Source organism: Pituophis catenifer, unplaced genomic scaffold (genome assembly GCF_029215685.1).
Source record: "Pituophis catenifer annectens isolate HBS135680 unplaced genomic scaffold, rPitCat1.0.hap2 SCAF_15, whole genome shotgun sequence".
NCBI lineage: Eukaryota > Metazoa > Chordata > Lepidosauria > Squamata > Colubridae > Pituophis > Pituophis catenifer.
In genome coordinates, this window is record NW_027256895.1 from 14,277,265 (window position 1) to 14,294,773 (window position 17,509).

General features: G+C 46.1%; 1 protein-coding gene across 1 annotated transcript in view; it reads right to left on the bottom strand.

The window, feature by feature from the left end:
• Window positions 1-1,485: 1,485 nt before the first annotated feature.
• LOC139324262 (dnaJ homolog subfamily C member 3-like) overlaps window positions 1,486-17,509 on the bottom strand; it is a 35,453-nt gene continuing 19,429 nt past the window's right edge. Inside the window, exons 7-12 of the mRNA XM_070953982.1 lie at window positions 12,981-13,100; window positions 11,929-12,034; window positions 8,929-9,049; window positions 6,424-6,556; window positions 3,815-3,963; window positions 1,486-2,863 (exon numbers count right to left, since the gene is read on the bottom strand). Coding sequence (XP_070810083.1) covers window positions 2,721-2,863; window positions 3,815-3,963; window positions 6,424-6,556; window positions 8,929-9,049; window positions 11,929-12,034; window positions 12,981-13,100 — 772 coding nt within the window. The 3' untranslated portion in view covers window positions 1,486-2,720. The remainder of the gene's footprint in view (window positions 2,864-3,814; window positions 3,964-6,423; window positions 6,557-8,928; window positions 9,050-11,928; window positions 12,035-12,980; window positions 13,101-17,509) is intronic.

A 17,509-nucleotide genomic window follows, 5' to 3' on the forward strand; every position in this document is an offset into this window, starting at 1 on the left:
GTTCTAGGTTGGTTGTCTCCCCTTGATTCGTTTCCATCCGTGGTTTCTTAATTCTGCCTTCAGGTGCTTTGCAGAATGGGTCACAAGTGGGGAGGGGGGTCTCCCTTTTAAAATAATGTGCGAAACATTCCGAGCCGGAACAAAACTGGTCAAAAATGATTAATAAAACCAAAGTCTTATAAACAAATATAATCCTCTTGCCAGGGGTGGGCTTCAAAAATTTTAGCAAGGGGTTCTCTGCTTGGTTACTGGGTGGGTGTGGCCTAGCGGGCGCCTACACCACAGCAGTAGGGGAGCGTTTTTGCCCTCCCCGGGCTCCAGAAGTTTTCTTTGAGCCTCCGGGAGGGCGAAAACTGCCTCCCCAGGCTCCGGAGGCCCTCCCAAACTTCCGGTAGGCCTGTTTTTCGCCCTCCCAAGCCTTGCCCACCCTGAGCCTGGTTGCTGGGTGGGCGTGGCCTAGTCAGCCACCTGCACCACAGCAGTAGGGGAGCGTTTTTGCCCTCCTCGGGCTCCAGAGGTTTTCTTTGAGCCTCCAGGAGGGCGAAAACTGCCTCCCCAGGCTCCGGAGGCCCTCCCAAACTTCCGGTAGGCCTGTTTTTCGCCCTCCCAAGCCTCGCCCACCCTGAGCCTGGTTGCTGGGTGGGCGTGGCCTAGTCAGCCACCTGCATCACAGCAGTAGGGGAGCGTTTTTGCCCTCCCCGGGCTCCGGAGGCTTTTTTCAAGCCTCTGGGAGGGCGAAAACTGTCTCCCCAGGCTCCGGAGGTCCTCCCGAACTTCTGGTAGGCCCGTTTTTCGCCCACTCTGAGTCTCCGCACGAGCCCTCCACTTACCTGCATCCAAAAAGGGCCGTGTGGGGACTCCTGGGAAGGGTGGGGTGGGCGGGGCCAACCCAGAGTAGGATTGGGGGTTCTTCGAACGGCACAGAAACTTAGCTAGAGGTTCTCCTGAACCCCTGCGAACTCCCAGCAGCCCACCTCTGCCTCTTGCCCATTTTTGTGTGTGTGGATTGAGTGGTGTGTAACATTCACCTCCTTTTACTTGGATGACTTTAGAAAGCAAAACCAGGCAACAAGGAGCTTGGTTCCTATGTCGTATTTTTTCCACAGGATGAGACACTCAACACATGTTGTGTTCTCTCGGAATAAGTACACTTGAAACACGTTTGCAGAATGTTCCAAATCCGATCTATTTCCCTCAGAACTGGAAACAAAAACATTTCTGTTTTACACACAGCCCTACCCCTCCGTCCTCCAGGCTCACCCAACTGCACCCAGTTTAAAACGCCTCACTTTCAACCTGAGTTAAAATGTATTTTAGTTAGTTTCCCCCCCCCCCCTTTTTTTTTTCTTCTGGCTCAGAACTTCAGGAGGCAAATTATGCCGAAACCTTCAGCCTTCTTAACTCAGCACTTTTGGTCGCTTCCTCAACCTTTGCTCCAGCAAAAAATGCTAAAGGTTTGAGGGGGGGGGGGGGGAAAGAAATCAATTATTTCTGCAATACGAAACTTTTTAATCTTGACACTTTTCTCGGTAAAGACAGGATATTAATACCTCTCCTTAATCTCTTTTTTTTTTTTCCTTCCCTCCCCCGGACTCTGATGATAACAATTGAAGCAGACCGGGCTTTATGTAATGACTGTACTAAATAAAAATGGAAGAGGAGGAGGAGGAGAAAAAATTTTTTTTTAACTAACTGTAGAAAATGAGGGCGTTCACGGTCAGCAGGTAGAGCTGTTAGATTATGCCTGAAAAATATTTAAATTCCGGGACAGAGGGGAATGTCACGGAAAGGATGAAAGCTATCAATTTTTGTATCCGAATCCATACTGTTCTTCGGGTCCTCCTCCAGTATTTGAAAGAAGGAGCAGTCAATGTGCAAAACCAATATCTTATCAATAAAGAATACCATCCAGATAGGCTCAAAAGCAACCAAACCAATGTTATTTTTCTTCCTTTTTTTCCCCCAGTCTGACACAGTCTGGGGTTTCCTCCTCCTTCCAAGGTCAAACAAACTTTGCCCCCAAAGTTTATAAACCCCCCCTCCCCAACGCACAACTCCTTCCCTACCAAGAGATGGCACAAAAACACAATTCTTGGCAGGGCCATCGGCCGAAACCGTCCCAAGGCGTGGCGCCACTCAAATGTCAACATGTCCGGCCAAGCTTTCCCTTTGGGAAGGTGAACTCAAAACGGCATGCTTTCCTTTTAAAAAAAAAAAAGAGAGAGAAAAAAGGAAAAAGGATACACCTTCGCCTTGCTAGGATTTTAAAAATGAACGGTTTCCTTGGCAAAAAGGCCGGCGGGATCGTAGGACCGGCAGTGCTTCCCTGGGTCTTGCAGGCACAAAGAAGAACTTGAGAGATGTTTAGATGGGACTACAAGGATTGAGCTCAACCTAACTTTGGGAAACATCCCTAAGAAAGGACAGGTTTAAGGCTCTGCATGCATCGTAAATCCCCTTTTCCCGGTCAGTGTTTCATGGGAATCGCAGCTAGGAGCGAGAGGCCGCCGTCTTCCTTGTGGTCCTGGGTTACTATCTCGAGGAGCAAACTTCCGGTCCTCTGGAAAGGGATACTTGAATATATAAATAAGGAAACTAACCTCCCTCCCCACCCCCGGTTCCATTTGCGTCGGGAGTTGTTATTGGTCCTCTTTGTGCATCAACTCGCTGGCCAAAAAGGTCTTGGGTGGGTGGGTGGGTGGGAGGCCGGCTCAAGCGGATTAATTAAAATGAAACTTAAAATGAAAGTTCCCGGAGCCAAAGGGGTTAAATTCAGACGCCCACTGGTGCTGATGTCCTGATCCTCCTTGTTGATTTTCCGGGTCTAAAGGATCCTCGCCCGAGTCGAATTTCTGTCGCATTTCTGGAAGGCGAGGGAGGGAAATGAGAGAATAACAGAATTGAAAAGGGACCTTGGAGGTCTTTTAGTCCAACCTCCCTACCCAAGCAGGAGACCCTACGCCAGTGATGGCTAACCTTTTTGCCATCGCGTGCCAAAAGTAGGGGTCGCACGTGTGTGTGTGTGTGTTTGTCATGCGTGTGTCCACACCCATAATTATATGCGCCCCGCCCCCGTGCATGCACGCACGTGACCCCCCTGCGCTCCCCCAGCTTTTGGCACGCAATGGCACAGTGGGACCGGTAGGCCCGTTTTTTGCTCTCCCCAGGCTCCAGAGCCTCTCTAGGAGGCTGTGGAGGGTGAAAACTGCCTTCCCCACCCCCCACAGGCCCTTCGGAGGCCGGAAACGGCCTCTTCCGGTCCCATGACATGAGTGACATTGAGCTGGCCACACCCCTTGGCCACGCCCCCCGCCTCCCCACCCGAGGCCAAACACAACCCTGATGCAGCCCTCAATGAAATACAGTTTGACAACACCGGGCTACATTAGTAGACTCTTGCAAGTCTGAAAGTACAAATCTCCCACCATCACCTTTTAACAATTAGGGAGGGTCCTTTTTAAGCTTCTTTCTTTGCCCATTAAGCCATTGTGGGCTCCTCATGCTCTTATCTGAACCTTTCTTAGGCAGCATCTCTTCTCCTTTCCCACAAGGTCATGCCCACAAACCATTACAGATATTTACCCCACCCGCTGGTAGATACTTCCCCCTCTCTGGTTTTTCTGCTGTTGTCCCAAAAGCTGCTTTTTCGAAAGGCAACTGGACTTTTATTTTTGGGTTGAAGATGCTTCGCTTCTCCTCCAAGAAGCATCCTCAGTTCTGACTGAATGCTGGGGAATGAATGCTGTATGCTCCAGCATTTGAGGTTTATTAAGAAGAGACGAGAAAACTGCTTTGTCCCCAAACGCCTCCTTACCTGGATCTGTCAGGACCTCTTTAGCAGCTGCAATGTCGATGAATTTTTTCTCAGCTTCCTTTTTCTCATCTTCTGACTGGAAATTGTCAGGGTGCCACTGCTGAGCCAGCTTTCGGTACGCTTTGATGATCTCCTGCTTGTTGGCGTTCCTGCGGGGGGGCACGAGAAAGAGGCCTGTTTAGGATAGGGAGATCTAAAGCATGATCTCTTCGGGACCAGAAATCAGCTCCATGTTATGGATAATACCCAGGAGAAGCTCCATTTGTCTTTCTTCTGCTGGTGGGAATATGGAGGGCAGGGAGAATGGCAGATTGCAGGAGGCAAATTAAAAAGAAAACAACCAAAATTACTCCTTTTGTCTACAGTATGTCCACAATATGGGATGCGGTGGCTCAGTGGCTATGACCCTGAGCTTGTCGATCGAAAAGCTTGGCAGTTCAGCCGTTCGAATCCCTAGTGCCGCGTAACGGGGTGAGCTCCCGTGACTTGTCCCAGCTTCTGCCAACCTAGCAGTTCGAAAGCTGGTAAAAAATGGAACTAGAAAAATAGGGACCACCTCTGGTGGGAAGGTAACAGCGGTCCATGCGCCTTTGGGGTTTAGTCATGCCGGCCACATGACCACGGAGACGTCTTCGGACAGCACTGGCTCTTCGGCTTTGAAACGGAGATGAGTATCGCCCCCTAGAGTAGTGAACAACTAGAACATATATGCGAGGGGAACCTTTACCTTTACCTTTTTATGTCCACAATGCTATAATTATTGGAAATTTATATTCACACATAAATTTATTTTTAACTACACTCCCATAAATGAGTTTAGAGTCCAAGTGGTGGTTTTTCCCCCCTTCCTTTCTTTTCCTGAGCCACGGAGGCACAGTGGTTAGAGTGCAGTACTGCAGACTACTTCTGCTGCCTGCTAGCTGCCTGCAATTTGGCAGTTCAAATCTCACCAGGCTGAAGGTTGATTCAGCCTTCCATCCTTCCGAAGTGGGTAACATGAGGACCCAAATTGTTGGGGGCAATATGCTGACCCTGTAAACCGCTTAAGAGAGGGCTGAAAAGTACTGTAAAGCGGAATACCAGTCTAAGTGCTAATCCTTCTCACCTAATATATAAAGATAGTCCAAGATGGGGAACTTATGGTGCTTCCAGAAGTTGTGAATTATAATTCCCAGCAGCCAGCAGGGTCAAAAATGGAGGATTTGGGGGACTCTAGTGGGGGCAGGTACGATTGCCCAGCGGTTAAAGATGCTGAGCTTATAAAAAGCCGACAGCCAAGGTTCGAGACCCGAGTGCCACACAAAGGGGTGAACCCCAGCACCTGCCCACCTAGCAGTTTGAAAGCAGGCAAATGCGAGTAGATAAATAGGTACCACTTCGGTGGGAAGGAAACATCATTCTATGTGTGTTGGCGTATATTCATGCTGCCACATAACCACATAAATGTCTTCAGACAATGCTGGCTGCCTCGGCTAAGAAACCGAGATGAGCACTGTCCGCTAAATTCTAACATGACTGGATGTGGGAAATCTTTACCTTTAGTTCAGAAGTATTTGAGAAGTTCTCACTCTTACGAGACTCTGCAATTCTAAACCATAATATGGTTCACTTCTTTGGGGCTATGTTTGAACCTACTAGTTACAGCTTGGGTGAAAACAGGCTGTTGTGGCTTAGTCAACAAGCTATGGTTTAAAAACTACTGCAACGCTCTCTACATGGGGCTCCCCCTGGGGTGCACCCGGAGGCTCCAGCTGGTCCAGAACGCGGCCGCGCGGGGGATTATGGGGGCGACGAGGCGCTCCCATGTGACACCTCTCCTGCGCAAGCTGCACTGGCTCCCGGTGGTCTTCCGGGTGCGCTTCAAGGTGTTGGTGACCACCTTTAAAGCGCTCCATGGCTTAGGGCCGGGGTACTTACGAGACCGCCTTCTGCCACCAATAGCCTCCCACCGGCCAGTACGCTCGCACAGAGTGGGCCTCCTCAGGGTGCCGTCCGCCAGACAATGTCAGCTGGCGACTCCCAGGGGGAGAGCCTTCTCTATGGCGGCGCCCACCCTCTGGAACAACCTCCCCCCAGAGATACGTACAATAACAGACCTCCGGATTTTTTGTCGGGCCCTGAAAACCCATTTATTTCAACTAGCTGTGCTGGCTTGAGTTAAATTTTAAATTGATTTTAAATTGGGTTGTTTTAATTTATGGCCAAAATATTTAATTATTTTAAACTGTTTTTAAATTTTGTATGTTCTGTTTTTTACTTTGGCTGTTCACCGCCCTGCGTCCTATTTGGAGAAGGGCGGTATAGAAATAGGAACAAATAAATAAATAAATTAAAAAAAAAAAAGACTTGGCTGAACATACTGTTCGTTCAGGCCAGATGGCTTTTGTTAATGTCAATAGATCATTATTTTTTTCCTTGCAGAAAGAAGCTTTGAGGTGACAAAAGTGCAGCAGCTGTTCTGGCTTCCCAAAAATTATTAAACCAGGACTTCAACCTTCATGGTTATAGTACAGTACGGGTTTTAATGTTCTGTTACAGGGGAATTCCTCTCAGCAGTTTTTAATCCTGGATTGTGAAAGAGATCGGATGCCAAAGATGAACCTGCTTACCTCTGAATTCCAAGAATTTTGTAATAATTCCTCTTCTTGGACTGCTTCAGCAGTTTCTGCGCCTTCTCGAGCCCGTCTTTTAATTCCTCGTTTTCAGCATCAAATTCTTTCGCTTCTTGATAATCTTCAATGGCTGGAGATTATTTAAAAAAAAAAAAAGGCTAGTTTTAATTCTTTCAACATGGAAGCTTCCTCCCCCGCCAGCTTTGATTCTTCGGTCACAGATGTTTTATATTATCCAGTTAAATGGAAATATGCAGCTACATATTTCATCTACAAATAGCAGATACTCTGCAGGTTATTAGCTATTCTCCAAAAACAGGCAGGGGGAAGAACTCATATTTTCCGGAAGGCACTCAAGACCTGGTTCTGCCAGCGGGCCTGGGGAACCCAGAGTGGAATGGAGATCATGTGAAGTATTAATACCGCTTTATAATGCCTTGGTAAGGTCACACTTGGAATACTGCATTCAGTTTCGGTCGCCACGATGTAAAAAAGATGTGGAGACTCTAGAAAGAGTGCAGAGAAGAGCAACAAAGATGATTAGGGGACTGGAGGCTAAAACATATGAAGAACGGTCGCAGGAACTGGGTACGTTCAGTTGGAAGGGACCTTGGAGGTCTTCTAGTCCAACCCCCTGCTCAGGCCGGAAACCCTATACCGTCCCGGACAAATGGCCGTCCTATCTCTTCTTAAAAACTTCCAATGTTGGAGCACCCAGAACTTCTGAAGGCAAATTGTTCCACTGATTAATTGTTTTCACCGTGAGGTAATTTCTCCTTAGTTCTAGGTTGGTTCTCTCATTGATTAGTTATAAGCTTCTCTTTTCTATGCATGTTTTTTTTAAAATAAAACTGCTTTTGTATCTGTGTTTACTCCATTGGGAAGCTTTGATGTTACTATTTATTTTGGTTGCTACATCACTTCAGTCAAATGGTTATCCTATTTCTTCTTAAAAATTTCCAGTGTTGGAGCATTCACAACTTCTGGAGGAAAGTTGTTCCACTGATCAATTGTTCTGTCAGGAAATTTTTCCTTAGTTCTAAGTTGCTTCTTGTCCTGCCTTCTGGTACTTTGGAGAATAGCTTGGCTCCCTCTTCTTTGTGGCCACCCCTGAGATATTGGAACACTGCTATCATGTCTCCCCTAGTCCTTCTTTTCATCAGACTAGACATATTCAGTTCCAGCAACCGTTTTTTATATGTTTTAGCCTTCAGTCCTCTAATCATCTTTGTTGCTCTTCTCTGCAACCTTTCTAGAATCTCAACATCTTTTTTTACATCGTGGCGACCAAAACTGAATGCAGTATTCCGAGTGTGGCTTTACCAAGGCCTTATAAAGTGGTATTACCCTCAAAACGACGCTATAGAACACTGCACACCAGAACAACTAGACACAAGAACAGTTTTTTCCCGAACAAATGCTAAACAAATAATTCCCTCAACATTGTCAAACTATTCACTGAGTCTGCATTACTATTAATCTTCTCATTGTTCCTATCACCCATCTCCTCCCACTTATGACTGTATGACTGTAACTTTGTTGCTGGTATCCTTAAGATTTATATTGACTGTTTCCCTATGACTATCATTAAGTGTTGTACCTTATGATTCTTGATGATTGTATCTTTTATGTACACTGAGAGCGTATGCACAAAGACAAATTCCTTGTGTGTCCAATCACACTTGGCCAATGAAGAGTTGAGTTGAGTTGAGTTGAGTTGAGTTGAGTTGTGTTGTGTTGTGTTGTGTTGTGTTGTGTTGTGTTGTATTGTATTGTATTGTATTGTATTGTATTGTATTGTATTGTATTGTATTGTATTGTATTGTATTGTATTGTATTGTATTGTATTGTATTCTATTCTATTCTATTCTATTCTATTCTATTCTATTCTATTCTATTCACACTTCACATGATCTTGAGATTCCATTTAGGGAATTATTCTTTGTTTGGTCCCATTTTCCTCCCTGCTGATTATGAAGTGTTGGGTTTTTTAAAAATACATTCCCAGGTTTGAGATATGAGATGTTGGGAATCGTGTTTTATTGCCTCTGGATAAGATTTTTAGTTGGGCTGGAAATGAACAATTGGGATCGCTTCGTGTGGCTTTTGTATTTTGCAATTAGAAAATAGTTTGACCGGGACGATAACATTTGCCAAGAAATGTAAATGTAAATGTAAATGTAAGCCAGAGAACCAGTATGGTGTAGCGGTTAAGACAGCAGGCTAGGAACTGGGACTTCTAGTCCTGCTTTAGGCACGAAGCCAGTTGGGTGACCTTGGGCTAGTCCTACACTCAAAGGAAGGAGGAAGGAGACTGTAGGGCATCACTTTGGGAAAGCCTTGCCAAGAAAACGGCAGGGACTCGTCCAGGCAGTTCCTGAGAACTAAACACGACTGAATGGAAGAAAAATAAATAAGTAAGCGAAGTCGTTAACCCTGGGATGGAAGGAGGAGAAATGGATCCCCATGAAGTGGTGACAATGAGCTATCTCAGACGCTGACCTTTCTCAAATTCCTCATTAAGGATGAAGGCCTCTGCTCGGTCGCGCAGGATGAAGATATTTCTGGGATCCAGTTGATGGGCTTCGCTGCAGACATCTATCGCTTCGGCAGTCCGTTTGCTCTGCAACAGGAAGTAAAGTTTTTTTTAAAAAAAATCAGGGCAACCTGGTCTACCCAAATATGGGGTGGAGCATACTACTTCTGCTTTCACCTTTCGGCTTCAATCCAGGAGCCTTTGCAGGCAGTCGCTTTCGTGACAAACTAATTTTTGTGTGTTGATTTTAGATTTTACCGACAAGGAAATAAAGGGAGAGTAGTACAGATCTATTTCAAGCTAGTATTTAGGCCGGTTCGAATCCCAGAAGGGTATGGCTAGCCGACGAGAGCTAAATAGCTTGAAATAGATCTATATTTTGTTGTTAGTTGCGAAGTCGTGTCCGACCCATCGCAACCACATGGACAACGTTCCTCCAGGCCTTTCTGTCCTCTACCATCCTCTGGAGTCAATTTAAGCTCACGCCTATTCTCTTCAGTGACTCCATCCAGGCATCTCGTTCTCTGTCGTCCCCTTCTTCTTTTGCCCCCAATCTTTCCCAGCATTAGGCTCTTCTCCAGTTGAGTCCTTCCTTCTCATTAGGTGGCCAACGTATTTTGAGTTTCATCTTCAGGATCTGGCCTTCTAAAGAGCAGTCAGGGTTGATCTCCTCTAGGACTGACCAGTTTGATCGCCTTGCAGTCCAAGGGACTCACAGGAGTCTTTTCCAGCATCATAGTTCAAAGGTCTCAATTTCTTTAGCGCTCAGCCTTCCTTATGGTCCAACTTTCTCAGCCATACATTGCAACTGGGAAAACCATAGCCTTGACTATACGCACTTTTGTTGGCAGGGTGATGTCTCTGCTGTTTAGAATGCTGTTGTAGATTTGTAGATTATATTATATAATCTATAATCTATATTAGTCTCCTTTTACTTCTTTGTCGGTAAATATACATTTAACAGGAGGAAAAAGAGAACCGCGATGTGGGTACTCTTGTTGGTTAACACATTCGCACATCCTTTCCTGGGCCTGGCCATCTGTTCCAATCTACCCTATGATCCTGCAGTGGGGTTCTAATAACACACCCTCGACTTAATTTCATTTACTTGATCATTTTAAAGAAATGCAGAAGGCTTCCCGTATGGAATACTGTGATTCTGGACAACTTACAGATAGTCCTTTGAGTTATGACCAGAATGGAGTCTGCCCTTTACGGTGATTAACTTCTAATTTTACATTTTTGTGATGGTCATTGAGCCAACGGAGTGGTCCTAAACACTAATACCCAGTTGGTAAGCAAACACGGCAGTTATAAGGGCGAACCCCAAGTTTTTTTTTTTAAACAAACACAGCGGTTGTAAGTGCAAATCCATTGTGGGTGTGGGTGTGTGCTGGAAATAAGTGCCAGTTTTTGGCAAAACTGCCGTAAAATGGGTGTGTGAGACTGCGGGACGCTGCAAATCCATCAGAACGTAGATCTGGCTCTCAAGTCCCCTTTTTCAGGTAGGTCATAACGTCTAACGGTCACTAAGCAACCTGTCATAAGTCAAGGACTATCTGTACAATGAACCCGCCCCCCCAAATAAACAAAAACAACCAGTTCCATCAGAATATAAACAAATACTCCCTAAGTCACCAGGGATTTGGAATTGTTATCCTCCTCAAAATGAGGACTCCCATCATCCTGTCCCAAGAGCCCAACGGGTGAAAAAAATGGATTTTAAATGCCTTTGGAATGGGCCAGGAGAATTTGACAAATAAACCCATCCTGTGCCATTTCTTCCAGCAAGTTGGGAAAAGGTCAGGAGAATTCTTGGGCAAAATATCTAGAAAAACGTTTGTTAATGCATCTTTTTACAATTTCAGAGCCTTACAGAGGCCTTGGGTTATGATTTCTATTAGCTCCAAAACATCTGGAGAAGATCAGCTGGGCCAAGGCTGCAGATGAAGGACCACGTCCCTGTGGTGCAGTGGTCAGAATGCAATACTGCTGTCAGGCCTGGAAGCCATCTTTGGTGTTAGGCCTTCAGGCCTGCAATGTTTACACTGTGGGAAACTGGGAGGGGGGAATTATATGGCGCATGGGTAATATATAGTCATAATAACATTGCTTTCTTGAGGAGTCAAGGCCATTTTGCCCTGCACCTGGAAGGCTGGACCTGGGAGGCTTCCCCAGTTGGGACGATGTTTGATTGGACCATGTGATGGACATGTGGATGCTGGGCAGGAACTTGAACTTTTCTTTGGGTGAGGAAAACCTGGGAACTTTCAGATTCGGGTTTTCCCAGATGTGCCAATATGACATCTCTAATAAAACGTAGCTTTGAGGAATTTCAAGCCTCGGAGTTTTCTTCCGTTGGGTGTGTTACTTGGAACCCTGACAACTGCAGGTTGACTCTGCCTACTGCCACGAGTTCGATCTTGACTAGTTCAAGGTTAACTCAGCCTTCCATCCTTCCAAGGTCGGTAAAATGATGACCCAGATTGTTGGGGAAAATATGCTGACACTGTAAACTGCTTAGAGAGGGCTGTAAAAGCACTGTGAAGCAGTATATAAGCGCTGTTGTTATTGCTATACAGGAAGGAAGCAAAATCTCAGATAGGTGGAGCAACAGAACCAGACAGACAGACAGACAGGCCTGATAGTAGATCCAGGAAGCAAGGACAGATCCCCATTTCAACTTTATGAGATTAAGCAAAGCATTCACGCTTCTTTCAGCCTCTGGTCACGTTATACCAGGGGTCGGCAACCTTAAACACTCAAAGAGCCACAATTGTGGAGCCGAACAGTGAGAGGGAGCCGCAGTAGAGGGTTGAAAGAGCCACATGCGGCTCCAGAGCTGCAGGTTGCCGACCCCTGGGTTATACCAAGACTGGCAGCTTCCCAAAGAGGGTGCTTAATCGCCAGGGACCCAAACCCGGATTCATTTCGAAGGAGTTCCCGAGTTCGAGTTCAGCCTCTACCTTGGATAAACAGTGGCAGATCCATCCTTTCGCTTTTATGGTGTAGATCTCTACGTTGGGTTCCGTTTTCATGGTGGCTTTGTACTTCTCGATGGCATCTGCGTATCTGTTGTTGGAGAACAGCAAAGAAGAAACAAGATTGGACAAGGGACACAGATAGTGAACGTTGATATAGCAAGAGCATTTAGACTTATATACCGCCCCACTGCACTTTAGAGCAGGGTTGTCAAACTCAAGGCCCACAGGCCGCATCCGGCCCGTGAGATGCTTAGAACTGGCTCGCGGGGCCTCTCTGGAAACAGCGAAGGACCGGCCTATGGTGCCTCTGCCAGCAAAAATGGCCCTCGGGGGCGCTGCATGCACGATTTGGGAATTAAGTATAATCAAAAGCAGACCTCCATATTCCTTGATCCTATGTCTGGGATTCAACCAGAAAGGATCGCTTCATATCCTTCTTAACCTCATGCCCAATTATTTTCTCCACGGTGCATGCGCCGTGCAACCTCCGTGGGTTGGTAAAGGTTAGGTTAGGCGGTGCACGAAGGTGGCTGTTGAAATCTCAATAACGGTTAAGGCCCAAGTCAGCTTAGATATAGGCAGGGGTGGGCTGCTGGGGGTTTCAGGAGAACCTCCAGCTAAGATTCTGTCCAGTTCGGAGAACCCCCAAATCCCACTCCTGGCTGGCCCTGCCTACCCCGCCCCTCCCCTCCCAGGAGTCCCCACGCGGCCCGTTTAGAATGCAGGTAAGTGCAAGGTGTGCGGGGAAGTTTGGGGAGGGTGAAAAACGGGCCTACTGGAAGTTCGAGAAGACCGGAAACGGGCCCGTGGAGGGCCTCTGGAGCCTGGGGAGGCCGTTTTTGCTCTCCCGGAAGCTCAAAGAAAGCCTCCGGAACCCTGGGAGGGCAAAAACGCCCCCCCCAACCGTGGTGCAGGAGACCGACTAGGCCACGCCCACCCAGCAACCGGGCAGAGAACCCCTTGCTAAAATTTTTGAAGCCCACCCCTGGATATGGGCACCCATGCAAACCGAAAATCCAGGATGGGATGATCACCTCTGAGCTTTGATGTGCTCCTCAGCAGATTCCAGCTGCTTGGTGAGCTTCTTCACTTGCTTGTAGTGGGAAAAACAGTCCTTGTCGTCTTGATCCAGCTTCAAGCACTCCCGCACTTGGCTGTGTGTGTGGAAAAAAGTGGAGAGCGAGAATTGAAAAGAGGGAGATGTTTGAAGCCTTTCAGGCAGGGAAACTGAGGCAGAGCGAAGCCCCAGAAGAGATAGCAGTATTCCAGTATTTGAGGGGCTGCCATGAAGAAGAGAGGGGGTCAACTTATTTTCCAAAGCATCACAGGGCAGGATAAGAAACAATACACAGAAAGAAATCATAACCACCCGGCCACGCGGGTAGTTATGGGAGCGACGTGGCGTTCCCATGTAACACCTCTCCTGCGCGAGCTGCACTGGCTCCCGGTGGTCTTCCAGGTGCGCTTCAAGGTTTTGGTTATCACCTTTAGAGTGCTCCATGGCTTAGGACCTGGTTATTTACGGGACTGCCTGCTACCACGAATAGCCTCCCACCGGCCGGTACGCTCTCATAGAGAGGGGCTCCTCCGGGTGCCGTCGGCCAAACAATGTCGACTGGCGGCCCCAAGGGGGAGAGCCTTCTCTGTGGGGGCACCTACTATCTGGAACGAGCTCCCCCCAGAGATACGGAGGATCCTGGATCTGCGCACCTTCCGTCGCGCTCTCAAGACTTTTTTATTCCATCAAGCTGGCCTGGCCTAAATCTTTCCCCTTTAAAATGTAAATTTTAATTTGTTTTTAAAATTATTGGGTGTTTTAAATTTGTCTCGGTCAAATTGTTTAATTCGGTTTTATTCTGTTTTTAAATTTTGTATTTATGTGTTTATTTATTTATGTGTTTTATTCTGTGGCTGTTCACCCCCCTGAGTCCTTCGGGAGTAGGGCGGTATATAAATCCAATAAATGAAATGAAAATGAAATGAAGGAGAAAACAACCTGGAATTAAGGAGAAACTTCCTAATAGTGAGGACAATTAACTGGCGGAACAGCTTGCCTCCAGAAGTTCTGGGTGCTTCATCACTGGAGGCTTTTAAGAAGAGACTGGCCAGCCACTCCACGCTCTATTCTGAATTAAAGCTCCAGAAGAAGGAAGATAAGCAGACAATTCAAAGAAATTGAAGCCATAACAGAATAACCGAGTTGGAAGAGACCTTGGAGGTGTTCTATAGTCCAACCTCCTGCTCAGGCCGGAAACCCTATACCCGTGATGGCAAACCAATGGCACGTGTGGCACACGGAGCCATCTCTGCGGGCATGTGAACCGTTGCCCTAGGTCAGTTCCACCGCGCATGTGTGCGCGCCTCTCGACGGCCAGCTAATTTTTGGATCTCTGCCACGGGGGGTGTGAGTCATGGACGCATGCGTTGAGGGGGTGTACAGCCCCCCCCGCGGCCTGTTTTTGGTCCCAGGAGGCTTTAGGGAAACCTGCTAGGCCCAAAATGGAGTGCGGGGGGGGAGGGTCACGTGTGCATGCTCGGGGAGACGGGGGGTTTTGCATGCATGTGAAGGGGAGGAGCGGGGGGGTCACGTATGCATGCATAGGGGTGCAGGGTGCACAGACCCATATCGGTAGGCACGCGAGCACAGCTCTGGTGCACATGCGCACGCCGGTCAGCTGATTTTCGGGCATTCTGGGCCCACTGGAAGTCAGCAAACAGTCCATTTCCGGCCTCCGGAGGGCCTCTGAGGGGCTGGGGAAGGCAGTTTTCGCCCTCCCCAGGCTCCTAGAAAGGCTCTGGAGCCTAGGGAGGACGAAAAACGAGCCTACTGGGCCCACCCTGTCATTGCATGCCAAAAGCAGGGGAAGTACCAGGGGGGGAGTCACACACACGTGTGGGGGCAGGGCACATAGAATAATGGGTGCGGGCATGCATGCACCCGACCCTCCCCGCTCCCCCCACTTTTGGCATGCGATGGCAAAAAGGTTAGCCATCACTGCTCTATACCATTCCGGACAAATGGCCGTCCAATCACTTCTTAAAAATTGTCAGTGTTGGAGCACCTAGAGCTTCTGAAGGCAAATTGTTCCAGTGCTTAATTGTTTTCACTGTGCGGTAATTTCTCCTTAGTTCTAGGTTGGGTCTCACATTGATTAGTTATGAGTTTCTCTTTTCTATGCATGCTTTTTTTAAAATAAAACTGCTTTTGTATCTGAGTTTACACCATTGGGAAGGTTTGATGTTGCATTTTATTTTATTTTATTTTATTTTATTTTATTTTATTTTATTTTATTTTATTTTATTTTATTATTTTATTTTATTTTATTTTATTTTATTATTTTTTTATTTTATTTTATTTTATTTTATTTTATTTTATTTTATTTTATTTTATTTTATTATTTTATTTTATTATTTTATTTTATTTTATTTTATTTTATTATTTTATTTTATTATTTTATTTTTATTTTATTATTTATTTTATTTCATTTCATTTCATTTCATTATTTTATTTTATTTATTTTATTTTAATTTAATTTAATTTATTATTTTATTTTATTATTTTATTTTATTTTATTTTATTATTTTATTTTTATTTTATTATTTATTTTATTTCATTTCATTTCATTTCATTATTTTATTTTATTTATTTTATTTTAATTTAATTTAATTTATTATAGCCCCCACCACCACCATGACTCTGGGCAGCTCACAGTGTTAAAACACACATAATATCCTAAATAACCAAAATTGCATGATTATTATTTGGCGTACGATGAGAATGTGACAAAGAGAACAAAATAAAGAAACATTCAAGCACATCAATAACAAGAAAAATATTATTAAAATCATAGAAAAAAATGTAATCTGCGGACGCCCCATCCAGCTTACTAACAATACGGCCATTTTAAAGTATCTCCACGCTTCCAGATTCCCAAACAAGATGGCAAAGGAAGCCTTCAGGCCCTTCCTAAAAGAACAAAAGGGCAGGAGCCAATCCGAGTCCTGGGAGAATGATGCTCCAAAGATGATATACGGACAGTCCTCGTTTTACAACCACTCGTTTCGCGACCGTTTGAAGTGACGACATCGCTAATAAAAAGTGACTGCCGCATTCCCATGGTCATGTGATCAAAAATTCCGGCGCTTGGCAACTGGCATGTACTTATGACTGTTGTGTTGTCCCGGGGTCATGTGATCACCTATTTGTAACCTTCCCAGCTGGTTTCCAACAAGCAAAGTCAATGGGGAGGGAAGCTCAATTCGCTTAACCACCGCACAATTCACTCAACAACTGCAGTGATTCGCTTAACAACTGTGGCCAAAAAAAGGGCGTAAAAATGAGGCACAACTCACTTCTTGCCTAGGAAAGGAAGTCTGGGGCTCAATTATGGTCGTTAAGTCAAGGATTACCTGCATATATTTCAAGGTCGGGGAAAGAAACTACCGAGTTTCCCGAAAATAAGACCCTGTCTTATATTTTTTTGAACCCCGAAATAAGCACTTGGCCTTATTTTTGGGGAGGTCTTATTATTTTGGGGTGCATGGAGCAAGATGGGGCTCCTCTTGCCGTCTTATTTGATTTCCAGCTCTGCGTTTAAATATTTTCGGGGAGGGCTTATTTTCGGGGGGGGGGGTATTTTAGCACAGGCGCTCAAAAGCCTGATTGGCTTATTATCAGGGGATGCCTTATTTTCAGGGAAACAGGGTACATCTGATCTGTTAATTTGCCAGTAGTTTGTATACAGGCAATCCTCGACCTACGATCACAATTGAGTCCAAAATTTATGTTGTTAAGGGAGACATTTGTTAAGCGAGTTTTGTTCCATTCTACAACCTTTCTTGCTTTAGTTGTTAAGTGAATAACCCGGTTGTTAAGTGAATCTGGCTTTCCCCTTTGACTTTACTCGTCAGAAGGTTGTGAAAGGGGATTGTGTGACCTTGGGACACAGCGACGGTCAGAAATATGAACCGGTTGCCCATTGTCTGAATTTTGATCATATGTGGGGTTGCTGGAATGGTTGTTAACTCTGAGAAACAGTCATAAGTCACTTTTTTCAGTGGCGTTCAGTGGTGGGATTCAGCCAGTTCGGGTGAATCGGTAGTTAAATTGCTGGCTGGCCCCTCCCCTTCCCTTCCCTTCCAGGAGTCCCCACATGCTCCATTTTGGCTCACAGGTAAGTGCAAGGAGGCATCCTAGACCCAAAACGGGGTGTGAGGGGGGGTGTGCAGTGCCCCCCCGCAGCCCGTTTTCGCTCCCAGGAGGCTTCAGAGAGGCCTACTAGGCCCAAAATGGGATGGGGGGGGGGGCGGTGCGTCCTTCCCTGATGGCCCGGGGGGCAAAAGGCTGAATGCTGCCTGTCACACACCCCTGGCCACGCCCACCCAGCCGGTCATTAGGGCAGAGAACCAGTTGTTAAATTATTTGAATCCCACCACTGGTGCTGTTGTAAATTTGAACGGTCACTAAACAAATTGTTGTAAATTGAGGAATATCTGTACTGTGAGGTGTCATAAGCTCAACCCCATCTTTCCTTATCCCTGGGATGGTATGTCAATGACAAGA